We start from the raw sequence: 19622 nt of genomic DNA on the forward strand, positions 1-19622 counted from the left end.
CTGCCAGTGTATGATTTATGCCCATGTAAATATGCAGAAAAGCATCAATTCTGAGATTACTGAGAGAGAAAATGCTTCAGGCCAGCATGCAAAATCTGCTTTTCCTCCAAGGCAGATGGAGTTTTGCAAGTCTCCAGTCAATCCAACACAGATTATTATGATTTCTCTTTGAACAGGACATGAATATCCCTTTGGAATTAAAATGAGCCACATTCGTGACGCTATGCCCCATGGATCAAAGCACTGTGCCTGCCCCAGGCAGCTTCAGGGGTCCTTCTTGACAGAGCAGCTGCCCCAGGAGCTGCAGTGCCAGTTTGTGCTGAAGCCAAGCCGCCTGGCTGTGTGCCAGCAGCTGAATGGTATGTGGCCCTGCTCACCCCAGCATCGTTCACCCACAGCCTGGCTATCTCCCTGGCTCTGCTATAGAAAGCAAACGTGCTGGGGTGGGGGCGTGGGGCGTGGTGGAAAGCCAAGAGGAGCATGCAGATGTACCTTCCAGCTGCACCGGGGATTTTGCAATGTAGCTCTCCCTGATTTCAGTGTGCTGTTGTATGTGTGTCATCTTTGTTAAGTTACATTTTGACAAGCTGCCTGTCAAATGGTTGTTCTAAAACCAGCAAAAGAAAGACAAGATCTCTCCCCTGCAATTTTTTGTAAGTTTATTAGCTGAGCTTCTCTCTGCAGCCCTTGCTATGCTCTGTAGCAAGGCAGAGTGGTTTTGCGGTTCAGAAGTCAAGGCTTGACTTCAGCACAGAATTCCCATGCAATGTTTGGCAGCGTCTTTTATCTCAACAAGGTACTTAGGACTGCACACCTGCCTTACAGGGACCCTTACGCGGCAAAGCCTAGGCATGTACTTGAGTACCTAGATGAGGGGAGCAAATGCAACTTCTTTATTTCAGTTCTTTTTGAGTAAATGAAGACAGTAATGTTTTCTTCTGCTTTTGGCCTTGGTGCTGCAAAAATAGGAGCACCAGCTCTCTGTTTTGCACTCTCTTGTCAATGACACAATGACTGTTCTTTGTTCATGAGTAAAATGAATGAGATATTTACAGGATTGGGCATTAGACTAAAAACTCTGTAGGCAAGGATGCATCCCATGGTATGTTTTTATTGTGCTTAACACACTGGCATACTGAGCTCAGTTAGGAACTTTGCCCTACTTCACCATTAATGACTGTATAATCAAAAATAACATGCACACTGTTATCCAGTGCACTCTCCAATAGCTAAGATCTCCCACAATATACAAATAGAATCCATTTGTAATGTTAGAAATTAAATATAGTGAGGCTATACCAGTGTCTGTTACAAATTATTCCGGAAATTGATTGCATTTTATATAAATTAATTTCCTTTCCACACGCCTTCATCACCCCCCTTCCCAGTAATTTGTATCATATATTACTTCATGGCATATTTTAAGAATGAGGCAATCTAGCAAAGGGGTGTAATTAGGTTTACAGGCCCCGGTTGGCAGCTGACGTTGACTGGCAAGAGAAAATAGAAATGCAAATCAGGCCTGTAAAGTTCTAATGCAGATGTGTTGTCAGTGGTGCTGTGCAAGCCACAGTAGGGGAGGGGAGGCTGGCTCTGGGGCAGCGGAAGCCTGCGGCAGCCTGCATGTCATGCACAGGGACTGCGCTAAGTGGAGAAAGAGCCTTTTAGGCCATTCACCTTTCCTGCTTCCACCAGACAACACCTTTTAAAGTGATGTACAGGTCTGCCGGCTTGCAAACCAGAGTATCTTGCATACAGCGCTGTTCATTGTGCTCTTCCCAACTCCCCAACTCCTCACTTATTTTAGTTTCAGAAAATGATGAAGGGTACCTGTGTGCAAGCCAAGGCTATGATCTGGCTTTGGGCTCATCTTCAGATCAGCAAGCCCAAATCTGTGTTCTTAGGTAACCACTAGACGCCCTACCACATACAGGGCAAACTGACAGGGAACAGCGTCTGTAACCCCACATTTCACTGCCAGACATGCTGTGCTATCCTCCCTCCCATCACTTCCCTGCACTGATACCACTGTGCTGGACATGCTGTCCCTTCTGCAGGCAGCAAGGAGTAGCTTCCCAGTTGTACCAGCATGCACCGTAGTTAGACAGCATTGTAGGTGTTGACAGGCAGAAATGACTGATAACTGGCCATCATGTGAAGTAAGCAGCTGTGTGAACACTAACTGTAGCGGTGTAGTTGCAACAGCTGACTTGGCAGGATGGTTTAAAAAAGTACAGAAGAATTTACTGTGTGGAAGAACTGGAGTGTTCCTGTTGCCTCTCCTGCAGCCTTTCAGAACGTAATAGGAATACTAGGTCGCCTACCCGTTAAACACAGCCATTAAGTGATGCTTATGAGCATGTCTAAAAAGTATTGTAAATACTGATTTGTTTGAAGTTTAACTTGAAAGAGCCGACTGCTGTCATTGGCTAGCCTGTTATCCAAATTATTATTTAATTGTCTGTTAAAATAGAAAGCAAATTTTCAACAGGTTGGTCTCAATATAGAAAGGAGGTCTTTGAAAACTGTTTGGCAGTTAGGAGGTTGATCAGAAAGGATGTTACATTTTAAATAGATCTCAGGCTTTATTTAGAAGTTTCTGCTTAGTTTGCAAGAAGTGGAAATGCCACTTGCATGCCTGGGACACTATCTATGAATAGAAATTCCCTGCATGTAAAATATAAGCAGAATAGATGGCTGCTGTGAGCTCTGAGCAAGATCTGCACCCAAGGAAGTATTGCTTTTTTTCTGATTCTGGCCTAGAATAATCCGCCAGAGCAAGGCTCTTGTATGGAAGTACTTCTGCGGCGCAATAATTGGCATCTGTCTTGGCTGAGAGGAGGACGGGCTTCTCCTAGTGGTGTACCTTTGCACAGATTCAAGAAAATAAAGTATACATCCTCCCCTTCTCATCTGCTCTTTACCTTAAGACTTCTCAAATCCTTAGAAAAGAGGATATGAAAATTCTGGATGAGTTTTCCTGTTGTTTCATGAATGTTAGTTTTGTAAGTGACATGGCATTTCATTGCCATACATCAGTTGTTGGTTTCGGCCCTGCTATGTTGAAGAACGCTGATTTCCTTCCTGTCCCAGGAGAGAGCTGCAGTTAATCACAGTTACCCCTTGCTCACAATGTCAATTTGAGACATGGCTTTTAGGAGTGGAGCAAACAGTGAGAGACTAAGAAAAGTTCCTAATTTCAAAACCCTATTTTTTCTACTTCTGCTATTCCTTGTTCTCCAAAATAGCATTTCTTCTTAATTTTTATTTCCACTGAGATCTACAGGGTTGCCAGAAAAAATCACCAGTATTTGCCATTGTGTCAGTAGAACTCCAAGTGAAGCAAACCATATTCATGTGCTAATATCCAGTTCATCTTAAAGAAAAAACCCCAAACATTTGAAAGTTATAGGTTAGTTATATTCTCCCAAAACATGACGTGTCAAGTAAAGCTTTAGACACTGCCAAGCTTGTATTTCATGAGTCTTTGGACTCCTTAAAATTTATATCCTCCTTAATTTTTTTTGCAAAAAGAATTTTTCATCAGGCTTTCACATTCATATGTTCACATTTTGAGTTACACTGTAGCTTTTTATCCTGTAAGCCTCTAATGAAAAGTCTCCCGCCCATTCCCAAAGGGAGCATGATCTCCTAGAATGGAATGGCATATGATGAAAATCACTATTTGGGCTAAAAAGCAAGTGTAGTGAAGTACAGGAGAAAAATTCTGGTATTATACCACAATCCTTACTTCTGCAAACCTTTCTTCTACCCTCTGCCCTCTAAAACAGCAGAAAGCAAAATGTTTGGCTGAGGGAAGAACCACTAACAGAAAGGTGCATAGGGTAGGCAAACAACTAAATCAAAGCTGACTTTCTTTGAAAACATCTAGAAAAGGAAAAATATATCAGAGTAAGTTTTTCCCAGTTAGCACTTTCAACATAAACAGTCTCAACCCACCTTTAGCATTAGCCTGTGCTGTTAAGAAGACTTTGTATTGGCTGATGTTGAGAAAGGTCATACAAACCCCCCTTTTTTGTATCCCAATACCATTATTTCCTTCTCTATACACTGCAAATAAGAGCTTCAATTAGTGGTGCTCTTTAGATAACTCATTAAATATGTTAAAATCAATGAAGACAAAAGGAGCCCATCAGTGTGTTGGCAGCATGCTGAAATGCCATCTGGAAGGCATTGATTAAAGGGCAAGCACCATCCCTGGGCCATGGTCAGTAAATGCTTAGAGCGAGGACACTAATGATACACTTGCTTTGTGGAGAAGAGAGCAAAGGTGGCGAATTTTCCTGGGCTGAAAATGTCTCACCCCATTAGCTGATTCTGTAGTGTTACTTGTGGGGAGAGTGGGTGCTCTGTCGCATTACCAGGGGAATTAGGATGCTTCCAGACAGCAAGCCAAGGTGAGGGGGGTGGTGTTTATGTATTATTTTTTTTCCAAATAAAATGTCTGTGGTTTTGCACCTGTGGGTAAGAAATGAGTTATTTAGCACAGTCCATCTTGGTGTAAAGTCAGCGGGCTGAGGTTTGCCATCCTGCACTCAGTGCTAAGTGCTGACACTGTGGTCCAGCAGTGCAGTGCAGATGCTGGTGATCCTTTTAAGAGCATGAGTAAGGCAGCACATTCTCCATACACACATGCACAGGTATGTGTATGGTGGTTTAGGCTTAGCTGGATGCCAGGGAGTTGGTTGAGTTCATGACATTTTTTCCTTTGAAACCATAGTAACCACCGCAAAACAAATACTGGAATTAGAATTGAAATGCATTTGCTCTAATAAATACCTTTCTCTTCCCGCAGACTTAAGCCAAAAGTCATTTAAAAGGAAAAGATCTATCATAAATTGGGCTTTTTGGCGTGGCCCAGGCACTCACTTGGACAATGCACCCCTCTCCTCAACATCTGCTGCTCCTGGGAAGCTCTTCGGCCTCTTGCTAACAGCCATCTGTGAGGATGACAACCTGCCCAAACCCCTCTTGGTGAGTCCCAGGCTCAGGGCTGGCTCTTACAGTGGTGGAAATTCTTTGTGTAGTGAATGAGAACATGGGGACACTTTGTAAACGGGACACTGAAATTACCCAAGCAGAGCAACCAGAAGGAAACCTCATTTGTGGTTCTCAGCAAGAACTTTGGTTTTTAACATATGCTGTGGTCAGGCCTGGTTAATAACAAACAGCTTGAGAAATGTATGTGATTTGTCTGCTGCTCTGAGCTGTTTCTTCTTTATAGCCCACACTGGAAGGCTGGTTCCCTAATCCTCACTTACTCAGTGTAAATAAATGCCACGTTCACACACACTTTTTAAACCACTCCAAAGATCTCTGTAAAATCCCCAACTCCATAAATGTGGCATCTACTGTCCCATACAGACAGCCTGCATGTGCATACAAACGCTACCTGCCCTTAAGCAGACAGTTTCAGAGCCTTTCTTGAAGCCATCCCACAGCAGGCAAGCACTCTGGGTCCTCATTTTTGATCTGACAGCACCACTGCAAAAATAGGCGGGAAGGTGGAGCCTGTAAGAGCTCCTGTCTCAAGGGAGCACTAATGCTGTGGTTGCTCACAAAAACAGTTCAGGAACATGAAAAATGTTGACCTAAAGCCCATTCTTAGGCATAATTAAGGCAAATGTGTGGCATTTTTGGTCAGGACTGAGGGCTGCCCTGTTATCAGTGCAGCAATTGAAACATGTACGGAGTGGGAGTGAGCCCTGCAGGATTGAGCCCCTCATCCTAACAACCCAACTTTTGGCTGGAACAACTTGCCAGAACCTCACTGAAATCAATGGGTTTACACCAGTTTACAGGAAGAGATGGTTTATCTCCAAAGCTTGTGCTTGATGTGCTACTTTAGCACTGCCTGGGTAGTGAATCATACCAGGACTTTTCAGGTCTTTTAATAGTGTGGGTTTGTTATTTTCTTTTGAGGGAGAGGTGTGCATTTTTATCATTTAGGTTATTTAAATAAGCCCTCCAGAGATGGACTCTGGAAGAACCTGGTCCCTTATTCACTCTATTTGAGAGATGAGCCAATGCTGCATTTCAGAAATTTCTCCAAAACATAAATATTAACGAATTTTTATCTGAGAAGTTAAAAGTTACTAAGCATAAAATCATAGCTTGGTAAAATTTGTGCCTTGAATCTCAAACACTCTGTTTATGCTACAAAATATAACTTACTTTTGATTTCATGCAGCAACTCTGGAGAATGGAATACTGCATCTGAGGGACTGTGTGGGATTTACCTGCAAAAGAAGGAACATATCAGGGGTGAATGCTGCAGGCATATTTGATACCTCTGCTTCAGAGCTTCAAACTTGCTTTCACAGCTGAAGGGCTCTCTTTTAGCCATTGCCACACTGAATTGTCTTACACTGTTAGCTTAATTCATATAATTTTGTCTAGGTTTGCTACTTTAAGAGGGACTTCCCAGTTTTTTCTTGTGGGTATTTTATGTAAAATATATTTTCAAAGCATTTGCTTATATGCTAAGATCCTGTGCTGTTGAACTCAGCTTGTTTTGACAGCAGAGCTCTAAACTCCTGGAAAAAGATGGCAATGCTGGCATAAATCCTGCTGCCGTGAAGGTGCTCCTCCAAGGTGTCTGCACTTACGTGAATGCTTGGCTTTCAACTTCTGCAAGAGCAAGAAAGAAACATTAAAGAAAAGTAGAAATAATAGTTTCCATTAGACTTGTTTGCACTGCTGTGTGTCAGGAAGAGTTACCTTACAGCCTTGACTAGGAAATTCATCAAATGCCACTGCTTAGCTATCACTGTTACAGTAACTTGGTTTAATGACAAGAAACTCTTCCCCAGTGTACCCTTTATTGCCGTCTCTTTTGGTAACTTGGTCCTCAGACCACTGCGTGCATGTACATAATCCCAGAGACTGCCTGCATGCTTTTCTCCCTCGGAAGAGACAAACTTGACAAATTTCACATCACTTGGACCAGGCCTGGGTAGAGGTAACCAGCATGTCTGAGAGGTGACCCACAGGAGACAGCAGAGAATTAAGCAGCTGGAAAATATCATGTACATATTACCTCAGGAGAGGCCTCTGATTTCAGCATTTCCTTTTCTGCTCCTTTTCCTCTCTTATTTAGCAGAAGAAATCAGCCTCTCCTGTTATTTTAAAAGCTAAGCAGGAATCTTCTTGTTTTCCCTTTCCTTTTAAATATTTAATGTAGTGAGCTGCCTACCTGTTTATTCCTTTGCAGCTTCATTGGCTTCAGAGGAGCCGTGAACCAAGCTTTATTCCCCTCTGGGTGACCTCCTAGGTGGGAGCACCTTGCCCCGGAGGTGGTCCCACTAACAGCCCTGAGCTGTTTGCAGAGTACAATACCACTCACAAGAAGCAAAGGGGGTAAAAATCTGACTCTGATCTGCTGTAGAAGTGCAGGTAGATATTAACAAAGCACTTTCCAGCTTAGATAAAATCTCATTTTTTTCAGACATCAGGCATGGAACAGAAGTCTTCATCTCTGGTCGGTGATAATAATGAACACACTGATGAGCAGTGAGGGTCTCATATCTTCCTGCAAAGCGGTGTCTGGCTGAAGCCGCTGTCAGATGCAGAGCTTTGGATTAGGTAGACCACTCTCCTTTTCCCATACCACAATGTTTATATATTTAAATGACTTGGCTAAAACTTGCATAGATCCTGGAAGATCATGGAGGAGGTTAGTGCTCAGCAGTGGCAGCACAGTATTTCTGAGGGGATGTTTTCCAAAATCAGTGCCCCAGACCACAGCTTTCCTGTGCAGTTTGGTTTGGCTTGGAGGGTGAGCTTTGACTTGCGTTTGCTTTGTGAGCTTTTTTAGGACTCAGAGGTTTTCACCTTCAGCAAAACTGGCAAAACTACATTTTAATGGCACTGGACATTAAAAGATATTTCTGAGAAAGCCTCTCTGCCTTTTAATGTTGTTTAGGACATGCTTTCCCTCCTTTACCAAGAAGGCCCGTCCACTGAGGGTATTTTCAGACGCTCTGGAAGTGCAAAAACCTGCAAAGAGCTCAAGGAGAAGCTTGATTCAGGTGCTGAGGTGGACCTAGCCTGTGAATCCATATTTGTGACAGCATCTTTGTTTAAGGTATGCGAAGAACATTCCTTTCCCCCTTTTTGAGAGCAGTGCAGATCCTAGGCACAAACAAGTAGGACTTCTCCCAGGGACAGGCCCAAAGAAGACTTGGTGGGCTCAATTAAGAAGAATGGACTGGCACAGTAACATTGTGAGGATCTCCAAAGGGGGTTTCCATTGAATTAGGATGGAGGAGAGGTCTAGCCAGCTTATTTTGCTGCCAGCTTTCCTGAGGTCTCAGCTATAACCTGGTCCTGTTACTCTCTCTCTCTCTGCTTAAAGTCAATGAAATACTAGAAAAGCAGATTTGCAGACCTGTCTCCTTACTCATTGGTAATACCCTACACTACATATCCTAGTGAGTGTATAGTGTTGCTCAAAATATTTGGGTTAATTTTCCCATGCATTACCTTTTCTTATAGACTTGTATGTTAAAAACAATGTTCCTTCTGCAAAAAGCACCCCAAGAGTTCATTAAAATTTCAGCTACAAGGAGGATCATCATATTTCTTTTTCTTGTTTTACTGCAGTGCATCTGTTTGTGTGTAGTTTTTGCTTAAAAGAAATAGTAATCTCCATTCTCAAGCAAGCACTGGTTTGGTGGAATATTTTTATTGGAGAAAGCCATTCCTTTTGCTCTGGGTGAGAAAGCACTATTACTTTGCTACTGGTGGATTTATAACATTCCTTTAGGGCAGGACAGCTGCACCATGCAAACTGCTGGGGTGCAATACTCATCCCATGGTAACGGTTTCACTGAGGGGGAACTGCTTAGTGTTTATAACAGTGAAGAGTTACCACATAAGAGCAAATGTGTTATTCATGGGCATCATAGCTTCCCTTACCCTAGCTTGTTTGGGAAGCTAGGATATGGGCTTCTTCCCAAGTTGCAACAACTTGCCTGCCAGTGGTTGAGGTATTTAGAAAAGGAGCAGCAAGACTACCCATGACCAGTGTAAGTACTCCATTACCGAAAGGGATTGATTAGAGGAAGGAAGGTGGGGGTGCCTTGGAATGCTTATGGTCTGGAGATATTGAAGCTTGTCACCTAAGGAGAAGAAACAGGGACTGAAGATGAGGTGAAGTGATAAGACAGATATGCAGCATCAAAATTATTGGTCCCACTGCAGATTTTTTAGTTCAGCAATAGCAGATGAAGTTTCCAAATACCTCTATTTTGACAGGAAAGGGTGAGGAAAGGGCAGGAAAATACTCACTCTAAGTATAATCCAAAGTACTTCTTTATCTCAGGTGATTTTCTGCTGGTTTTGTTGCTGTGTGTAACAAGATGCTTGTCAGCCAGTGTTATCCAGCTGATACATCCTCTTGTAACTGTACTCCCTCCCTTGCTCCAGAACAGCTGTTCATGTGTTTTGTTCTTCTTTTCTCTTGATAAGGATTTTCTTCGCAGCATCCCAGGTAGCATTTTGTCATCCCAGCTCTGTGATAAGTGGGTCTCTGTGATGGATCAAGGAAATAATGAAGAGAAGATAAAAAGCATCCAAAGGTAGAGTTACTTATATTCTCTATATTCTTTTCCTATGAATTTATATTCCAGAAGGCAGAATCCCAAATCTTGAACCTACAATTATTTTTTTCCTTTAAATAGATGCTAACAATATCTTCATGTATGACAGATCATTGAATATATACTTAAGCGATTGCCTCTATGGGACAGTTTTCTGACTCTATTTTGTCCTGCTTTTCTGCCTTTGTGGATATCAGTAAACAAATGATCCTTTCATGAAAAAATGGTATTTATAGTATTTATAAATACACTATCCAAGACCTGCATTTCTGCCTGATACCAAATCCAAAATAATCTGCAGGGAACTTTGAGATCCTAGATGAAATGGTAGTTGAAATCGATTCCTCATATATTCCCCCTCATTCATTTCAAATTTTAGTGACTTTTTTGAAGCCAAGGTGGAATTGTGAATGAAATACAGGAGCATAGCGACAAGGGAAGCCTGCACCCTTGCAGGTGATACAAAACAGAAAGTGGGCAAAACTTATGTCATGGGAAACAGAGCTTGGTGCACTAGGTGACCTCACGTGTACTTACATACATATATACTTAAGGCAAACCGAACTGTTTGGTTAAGTGAATAGTGAATTATGAGGCAACTTAGGTGAAATACAGTTTCATGTCATACATTGTACTTGGTTCATTAGTTTGACAGAGTGTGTTTTTCATTATGTGTTAGGGTGTTCTCTGTCCTTCCAGAAAACTGCTAGGAGAGGGAAAGCAGCTGAACAAGAACACCTCTTTGACACACTCCCTAATTTAATTGGTGGACCATGTTACGCTCTTTCTGTATTTTCACTGTCTTGACTTGTGTGTATCTATGGAAAATGGTTTTATTTTTGTCCAGTCACTAATTTGAAGAATTAAATTTGTGTATGATTTCAGGTTAATAGAGCAGCTCCCCAGAGCTAATGTTGTTCTCTTACGTTACATCTTTGGAGTACTGCATGGTATAGAAAGGCGATCTGAAGAGAACCAGATGAATGCATTTAATCTGGCTATCTGCATTGCACCTAGCTTGCTCTGGCCTCCTGTTTCCTCCACTCCTGATATAGAAAGTGAATTTACAAAAAAGGTAAGAGACACTGCAGTGTAGTAAAAACCCAAACCAACCTTCATCCTGTTCAACCAGGCTGTTGATTATAAACACAAAAACAGTCAGTACCTCTTTACATCAGGACTTGTCCACTTATCAGGGTTCCAGAAACATTCGTTGATCCATATTCATAATCTGCCTGGAAGAAGGGGAGTGATATCATAAAGCTATACCAAGTGTATTAGCAAAGTGCTACTGTCATCAAAAAGATCTCTGGTTGTGGTAAACCTGGAACAGGACAGAGTAGAAATGGAAAAGATGTATACAGGGATGCATCCTGGGACATTTTACCTGGGCCTATCTGTTTTCCTCTCAGGCCCAGGAGATCAGGAGAGGAGTTCCTGGCTGTAAGGATCATGGATGGGCAGTTTGCTCCTGTTCCTCATCTGTATGGTGAGCTTGCCCTGAGTGGAATAATGGAAGATCTGACAAGACATCTCTCTCCCGTTGCTTTGTTGCAGATTTCTAGTCTGGTACAGTTCCTCACTGAGAACTGCTGCAGGATTTTTGGAGAGGAAATTACCTCCCTTTTTGGAGAAATACTGATGACGTGCAAGAGAGAGAACAGCTCAGGTAACAGATGATGTTTCAATCCTGTTAGCTAAACTCAGCCAGGCAAAAGATCAGTATATTCCATGGAAGAATGCTGTTCCCTCTTTATGTGGTGTTCCCAGATACTGCTGTTCACTGATTCAGCTTATCATAGACCTGGACCTTATCACAAAATGCTGTTCCAAGGAATCCATTTCTCCTATTCCAGTCATCTGAGGCACTGTGTTAAAAAAGGGTGGAGGGGAAACAAAGAAAAAAAAAAAAAAATCTGGAGAAGGTTTTATCTCAAGTCTAGAATTTTTGCCCCAGCCTATGTTTTCCCCGAATAACTGGAAGTCAGTGATCAACAATATAATAATAATTATTGGTTATAATGGTTGCAGTCCAGCTGTCACACCATTATATTAGGGTTGAAAGCGTCTATTCTTCATCATCAAAAGAGAGCTCTCCAGAGTTTCAATGGGACATCCAGATTTTGCTACTAGCACAGAAAAGTCATGGAACTGGTGACTGAAAATGTCTGACAGACTACTTGGCAGAACATTCCAGAATATCATTAATGCTCTTTTTCTCTCCAACTATTCTGTGATAGTATTGATTTTTACAGGAGTTTTGGGCCTCTCCTTAAAATATTTCTAAAGCAGAGTTTCTGTAAAATAAAATTTGGCACAGCTGATCTATACTAAAAGTGGTAATGGCACTTGCTCTGGCATGCCAGACTGACTCAGTGTGGCTGTCCCAAACTCCTCATGCTCTGCCTCCAGTGAAATTGGTGAAATCCAGTGAAATTTGGCCTGCCTCATCCCCAAGAGTGGAAGCACATGGGATCTGCAGTGCTAGGATGTGCTACAACTCAAGAGTTCAGACCCACAATAGCTTACAGCAACTGAACAAGTTTTCAGGCATGCACTGAGGCATGGGGACTGCCCATGCGTGAACTCTGCTGCAAATGTGAGATAAGTCAGCTTAGCATAGCCCAGAGCAAAAGAGATTTAATGTAATTCCAATTATCGCATATACAGAATAGGGCCCGAGTGTGCACTGCTCAGTGGAAATGAGGTGGCTGTTTAAACTGAGAGTAGAACTTTCTTCATAGTGTTGCTCTTAAAGATACTGTAATTCCTGGAAGACCATAAAAGTACAAAGTATGCCCTATTTTCTTCATTTCTCTAAAAGAAGGAAAGAAAGGTTAAATGTTGCTTTCAATATTCATTAGCAAAAAGAAGAACATAAATTACTGGTTGAATATACTGTATATAAATTATTGTTTATAGCTGGATTGCCTAGCACTAAACATTCCACGCTTAAAAAAACCTCAAACAAACTACAAAAAAACCTAACCCTTATTTGTGCCATTATCATACGTTTCTTGACTGAACTGCAACTTAGCATTCATTTCGGTTTTTCTACTTCAAAATAGGACAGTAACTTTTTCTGAAATTATTGGCATTTCTGCCTGAAGAATCTTTAAAGGGCAAATACTCCTGAGAGTAAAGGATACTTAGAATCATAGAATGGTTTGGATTGGAAGGGACTTTAAAGATCGCCTAGTCCCACCCCGCCTGCCATGGGCAGGGACACCTCCCACCAGACCAGGCTGCTCACAGCCCCATCCAGCCTGGCCTTGAGCACTGCCAGGGATGGGGCAGCCACAGCTGCTCTGGGCAACCTGTGCCAGGGCCTCACCGCCCTCACGGTAAAGAATTTCTTCTCAATATCTAATCTAAATCTGCCCGCTTTCAGTTTAAAGCCATTCCCGCTTGTCCTGTCACTACATGCCCTTGTAAAATGTCCCACTCCAGCTTTCTTGTAAGCCTACTTTAGGTGCTGGAAGGCTGCTATGAGGTGTCCCCAGAGCCTTCTCTTCTCCAGGCTGGACAACGCCAACTCTCTCAGCCTGTCCTCACAGGAGAGGTGCTCCAGCCCTCTGATCATCTGTGTGGCTGTCTTCTAGACTCACTCCAACAGGTCCATGTCCTTCTTGCGTTGGGGGCCCCAGAGCTGGATGCAGTACTCCAGATGGGTCTCATGAGAGTGGAATAGAGGAGGACAATCACCTCCCTTGACCTGCTAGTCACACTTCTTTTGATGCAGCCCAGGATACAGTTGGGCTTCCGGGCTGCAAGTGCACATTGCTGGGCCATGTTGAGCTTCTCACCCACCAACACCCCCAAGTCTTTTTCCTCAGGGCTGCTCTCAATCCATTCTCTGCCCAGCCTGCATTTGTGCTTGGGATTGCCTCTAACTGTGAGTAGGACCTTGCTGAAAAAAAAATGCAGCTGCTTCTCAGCAGGGTGGTTCAGTCACTGATATGTTAACACTTGATTTGTCCTTGCAGATGCTGTTTCTCTCCATCTGAATGACTCTTCGTATGACAGCCTGGAAAACGAGGCAAATGATGAAGCTGACTCTTCTTCTAGTGACTGGATTAAGAACCGAGATCAGGATAACAGGAGCAGGGAGTCTGTCTTCACTCTGAGTGATGGTGATTCGGAGCAGACAGAGGTAGATGAAATCCAAAGTAAAACCAAATCGAAACAGTTGACAATTTCTGTTGACGTACACCGTAAGTTTTCATCACAAGAAAACTCAGAGAATGAGTCTCTCTGCTCCAGTGCACTGGGCTGCTCTTCAGCAGCCACCTCAGATGCTCTCAAAACCTTGAGGAGGCACAGGCGCTCCTCAGAGCCTGCAATTGGCCTCCTCGCTTCCAACTTTGCCCGCATTGGTGATGGTCATGAGAAGGCAACACGCAAAGCCAGCTGTGATGTTGTCCTGTTTCATGAGGATGAAGACTATCTCCGTCAGCTTCGGTCATTGCAGATGGAAGGGCAAAAGCTTATCAATCAGAGCTTGATTATAGGGATTAACATTGGTAAAAGTGACAACACAAACCAGAACGTTGAAAAGAAAGACTTGTCCCATTGCCTCCTGCCTCCAATGCCAGAGGGATTAAATATTTGCTCAGGATTTAGCTCTTCTAGCCTGTCTTCTCCTGGGACATCTCCATCTGTGTCATCAATGAGCTCTCTGGACAGTGCTTTCTCTCAGTTTTCAGACCAATCTGTGTTTACCCCAACTGAAACCTCCTCCCCTTTTGATAGCACTTTTCAGCCGCTAAAGAAACATGAAGACACTGCCGCTGAAGCAGATGATGACTATTTGGTTACACCTACCAAGGTGCCACCATGTCCACAACCTACCGACGCTTTGGCTGAGAGGGGCTCAATGGAGCTCAACAGCAGGCCAGCACCCCTGAAGCCTACTGATGGAGTCGACGGCTATTTGATTAAGCCTGACATTCAGCCGTTACCTCTGAAAATCACAGGAAGAGACAGACTTCATGATCCAAGATCAAAGAGGAGGTCTAGAAGAGCATTACAACAATCCAAAGTTTGAAGAGACTGACCAAAGCTTTTTTGCGGAGGAATCTTAATGCTTAAAATAAACACCATAAAGAAAATGCCTTTGGTTTTAATGTGTGTTCATTTTAAGTTTAATATCCAGGTTGTTCAAATGTAATTGAGCAGTTCCCAGATTCACAGCTTTTCTTTTTTTAGGAAAACTGTCTGAGTAATGTTCCCACATAAAGCTTTGCAAGAACATTGTAAGAATAATAAAAATTGCTAAAAATCAAGCAAACAGAAATCTCCCCAAAATCTGGATGGGTCCCAGAAGGAAATTAAGAGCAGCGCCCTGTTCTCTGAGCCTGCCAGGGCAGCAGGGTGCCTGCTGGGCCTCTCCCCTTGACCACTCGTGTGTTGAGCCTTGCAGATGTGAGTCCCAGTCCTTTGTGGTTTTGATGTAGTGTGCAAAGTCAGCATAGATCTGTGGTACTATACTACTGTTCTGAAACTGATAGGTATTACCTTCATTGTCCTCCAAGGAATAAGTGTATTGTTTTCTGTATGTTTATAAGGTATGTTCGATAGGTGTAGTTATTTCTTTCACACTGCAAAGGAAAGAAAAAAATAAGCTCAAAAATACGTAAAGAGAAATGCTGAAGCTTGTAACTAACACCTCGCAACTCTGTGTGTTTCATATCTTGTGCTTCGTTGGCTTGTTCTTTTTGTGTTTAAGTTGTGAATAGTTTCTTAACACTGCTGTAAATGGCATTATGTATTATTGCAAGCAGAACACATGTAATTTTATTATGCAGCATCTAAAACATCATATAATATATTAAAAGTAATGCATTATCTAAATGCTTTGAGTTTGTATAATATATCCTGATAAATTTTGCTATTATATATGTTCTGAAAAAAATGTGTATTTTTGTACTTGCAAAAAACTGCTGCTAATTTTACGAGTTCTGTTTTGTTGTTACAGCACTGATATTGATGTATATGCATTCAATGCTATATATTAAATATTATTTGTTATGTCATAAATTCAATTTATATTCTGTGTAAATTTTTTTAGGTCAGTTCTACAAGCTATTGCTGAAGCAAAAGTCCCAGTGATGCCACTGCAATTCTTGCATGAGGAAGGACTGCAGCATTTTTCCTCCACTTTGGGTGGCATCATTCATACTGTATGTCATCATCCTGTTGACTTTTATAAATTTTAATAATATTCAAACAATAGTTCCTACCCTTTTGCTCTTCATCTAGGAAGATGAGGGTGTTTTCAGTTAATGGGATGCAGTTAACGACATGGAGGTGCAAAGAGATCTTGTTAGGTAATAGGTGTCAGGGTTGGAAGCAAGAAAAGGTGGGGAGCGAGACACTGGATGAGAGCAAGATTTATTCTTTAATACTAGCAGGTTATAGAAGAAGCTAGAAGGATGGCAGGGCTAAACTAAATACATCTGGGCATGTGTGCATGTATACACTGCTTCTGAAATTGCATTGACTTATTCATTACCTTTCCATTTTCAAAAGCCCTTGCCTGCTGCAGTTTAGTAATGGCCAGTTGTGGAGTTTCAGATCCTATTCTGCTTAACTATGCTCTCGTAAAGGTGCTTATGCTCCTGAGTCACTACACATTTCTAAAAAATGTAAACGCTGTCCAGTACACTAACCCATTTCCAAGTATTATCAGCATTAAAAGTTTTTTTATCTGTATCAGACAGAATGGATACTCTCCAGCAGATTGAGGAGGGGGTGGGTGAGGGTGGGGGTGTCTGTTTGCAAAGCAAGAAATACCCTTACTTGAAAATATGGAATCAGAAGGTTATTATTTTTGGCTCTAATCCTGCAAATGTCGTAGCTGTAAGCAGAGCTGCATTTGTGGAGACCCACATAACGCAATAAACCATCATGGACTTAGAACTATACTAGCATGTATAATTCTGTGCAGGCTCAAAGACTTCAATTTGTTATTTTTTCATCTTTTTCATATTCAGCTATTTTAATAAAAATGATAATACACAGAATCTGATCTGTAATAGTCACCTTCCAGAGGTAAACCCCTTTGTATGTATTTTGAGACCTGTCATCTAACAGCCCTACATATGCACCTCCTTTATAAAAAAAAAAAAAAAAGATGCTATTTTGAAATAAAACAGCTACTCTAAATTTCTTTTCAAAATGGTAAAAAGCATATTGCTGTGCTGCCAAGATTACATCAAGTAGCAAACGCTGATTCATTGCAACAGTAATAAAGCTTTAGAAAAAATCTCTAGTCTCTGCAATATAAACGTTCTGTCCTACAAATGGTATCTTCCAGCAAGTCATTTGTCTCTGCTAGTCTGGAGTAAAAGTATATCCAAGAGTGCTTCGATGTGAAACAAATTATGTGTCTGCTTTTGAGCTGTAGCTAATGCTAGGGTGCTTTCAGCTTTAAACATATGGTGAACAAGCTGGATGTAGACCCAGTACAATGTAAAATGCACTTCTGTCTTAAAAGACATATATACCCTGCTGCTGCACGAGGCATGTTCTGTGACAATCACAAAAAAGAGCGCTAATGGAGAAGATCACCGTCTGCAGCTTCTCACTGAAGGAATTAAATGCTGTTAAGATCCAAAATGGATTCTACTGAACCTTTTCAGAGCATCAGATGCAACTGAAGACTGCAGTAAGCAGCAGCTTTAGGTACTTTATTGTTGGGAAGCCAACATTTAATGTACAGGGAGGCCTGCTCCTCTGCTGCCCTGGGCACCCCTGCAGACTGGCATGGGATCTCGGGGCCAGGGAATATTAAAAGGAAAGCTTTGTAACATTTTCTATGGCTCTGCTGATGGCCTGTGCGGTGGGTTGACCCTGGCTGGACCGGTGCCACCAAAGCCACTCATCACTCCCTCCTCAGCTGGGCAGGGGAGAGAAAATACAGCAAAAGGCTCCTGGGTGGAGGTACGGGCAGGGAGATGGCTCAGCAGTGACCGTCACGGGCAGAACTGGCTCGGCTCGGGGAAATTAATTTATTACCAATCAAATCAGAGTAGGATAAGGAGACATAAACCTTCCCCGCACCCCTCCCTCCCTCCCGGGCTCGGCTTCGCTCCCCATTTTCCCTGCCCCGCCCCCCCCTCCCCCCCGCCGTCCCGGCCGCTCCTGCCCCTCGGGGGAGGGTCCTCACCCCCTGCCCGGCCCCGGCGCGGGGTCCCCCCCACGGGAGGCGGGTCCCCCCCACGGGAGGCGGGTCCCCCCCACGGGAGGCGGGTCCCCCCCACGGGAGGCAGCTCCCCACGGGCTGCTCCAGCGGGAGCCCTTCCCAGGGGCTGCAGTTCCTCCCCCCCGGCCCCAGCGCGGGCCCCGCCGCGGGGCGCAGCCCCTCAGGCCCGGCCGGCCCCGGCGCGGCCCCCGCGGGGTCCCCGGCCCTGCCCGCAGCCCGGCCCCGGCCCGGGCTCCTCCCCGCGGGGCCACGGGCCCTGCCCGGAGCCGGCCCCGGCGCGGCCCCCCGCGGGTCCCGGCCCCCTGCGGGCACCCCCTGCCCGGGCTGCGGGGGGGGAGCTGCTCCCCCCGCAGGCTCCGTGGGCTGGGGGCACAGCCTGCCCCGCCGGGGCTGCCCCGCGGGCTGGGGGAGCCGCTGCTGCGGCGCCCGGAGCCCCCCGGCCCCTCCGCACCGCCCGGGGCTGCGGGGCTGCTGCGCTCACACGGTCCCGCTCCCCGCTCGCCGCGGCGGCTCTTCATCCCAAGGGCACTACCACCATCGCTGATGGGCCTGGCCTTGGTCTCCGCCAGCAGCGGGTCCATCTCGGAGCCAGCTGGCGTTGGCTCCATCAGACACACGGGAAAGCGCCTGGCATCTCCTCACAGAAGCCACCCCTGTAGCCCCCTCGCTACCAAAATCTTGCCACACAAACCCAATACAGCCTGTGAGAAGGTGTTGGGGTAAGGGTGGCCCCAAAGGCTGAGCTTCCCCTTCTGCCCTGGCTCCAGCTGGGTGCCCCAAACACTGACCCCTGGTGAGGTCCTGCCCGGGTCGTGGTCGCTGTGGGATGCTGCATCTCCCCCAGCCACCTGCCTCCCTCGACTGGGGTGGCTGCTTTGGAGGAGGTGCCCAAGTTTTAGTTACAAATGGTAGGTGAGATGTTTCCAAAGTGTTTTCTTCTTTCCTGGAGTAGCAAACCCCCACAGAATAATAATAGAATAAAAAGGTGAGTCTCTTAGGGAAGAAACAGTGGCAATGGCTTCTCATGCACTGCTGTCAAGCACACAAAATGAAGCAAACTGACAAATCACCTCTCTCACTTGGACTTCCTATCCCACAGGGGTTTGTGATCTCATCATTAATGAGCATCCTGCCTCTGTTTCACAAGTACTACTCATCGTTTATTTCAGGTAATTTCAGAGATTAATATAATGTAAATATAAAGCAAAATGTTCTCAACCTGCATTGAAAGTTTTTGCTTTTTTTTTTTTTTAGCTATGTGTGCTTATGTGCCTGAAAGGTCATCATATGGGTTTTTTTCAGGTGGTTTTTGTGGGCTTTTCCATTTTTCTCCGTCAGTCTCATAAATGCTACTGCTTCATCCCTGGATGATTTATCTCTCCAGCACAGCCCAATTCAGGAAGCAGGAAGGTATGTCTCATTTATTCTCTGCTTCAACTAGCTTGTAGAGTTCAAGCAAAATAGATCCTAGGTCCTGGGGCTGAACCATGACCTTTAAACTGAAGGCTAATATCTGCTGGATCAGCTCCTTTCCTGTTCTGGAGACGTTATATGGCTCCAGGACCTGGTGGTCAACATCTCATTTCCAGCTCTGCTCCTGATCTGCAGTATTGACATTTGGCAGACTTACTCGCTTCCTCTGTTCCCTGTTTCATGCCACCAATCTTTTCTTTAAATATCCCAGTGTGCTGGGACAGGCTGGAGGTTGCTGGTGTTCGCATAGTGCCCAGCACAGGGTGGGATGCTGCATGTGTGGGACCTGGACAACGGTGCTGCTGCACAACAGTGAAACC

At 44.1% G+C, this 19622-nt stretch overlaps 1 protein-coding gene across 2 annotated transcripts in view; it reads left to right on the forward strand.

Annotated features, from left to right (window-relative positions):
* The window catches only part of ARHGAP20 (Rho GTPase activating protein 20), a 62341-nt gene extending 47449 nt beyond the window's left edge, over window positions 1-14892 (forward strand). Inside the window, exons 9-15 of one of the 2 annotated variants that reach the window (XM_040584313.1) lie at window positions 177-359; window positions 4817-4995; window positions 7946-8107; window positions 9493-9602; window positions 10509-10698; window positions 11181-11292; window positions 13610-14892. In XM_040584313.1, the coding sequence (XP_040440247.1) occupies window positions 177-359; window positions 4817-4995; window positions 7946-8107; window positions 9493-9602; window positions 10509-10698; window positions 11181-11292; window positions 13610-14670 (1997 nt within the window). In that variant the 3' untranslated portion in view covers window positions 14671-14892. The remainder of the gene's footprint in view (window positions 1-176; window positions 360-4816; window positions 4996-7945; window positions 8108-9492; window positions 9603-10508; window positions 10699-11180; window positions 11293-13609) is intronic. The other variant, XM_040584314.1, reaches the window with a different exon arrangement.
* Window positions 14893-19622: the final 4730 nt, after the last annotated feature.

This window comes from Falco naumanni, chromosome 2 (genome assembly GCF_017639655.2).
Source record: "Falco naumanni isolate bFalNau1 chromosome 2, bFalNau1.pat, whole genome shotgun sequence".
Taxonomy (NCBI): domain Eukaryota; kingdom Metazoa; phylum Chordata; class Aves; order Falconiformes; family Falconidae; genus Falco; species Falco naumanni.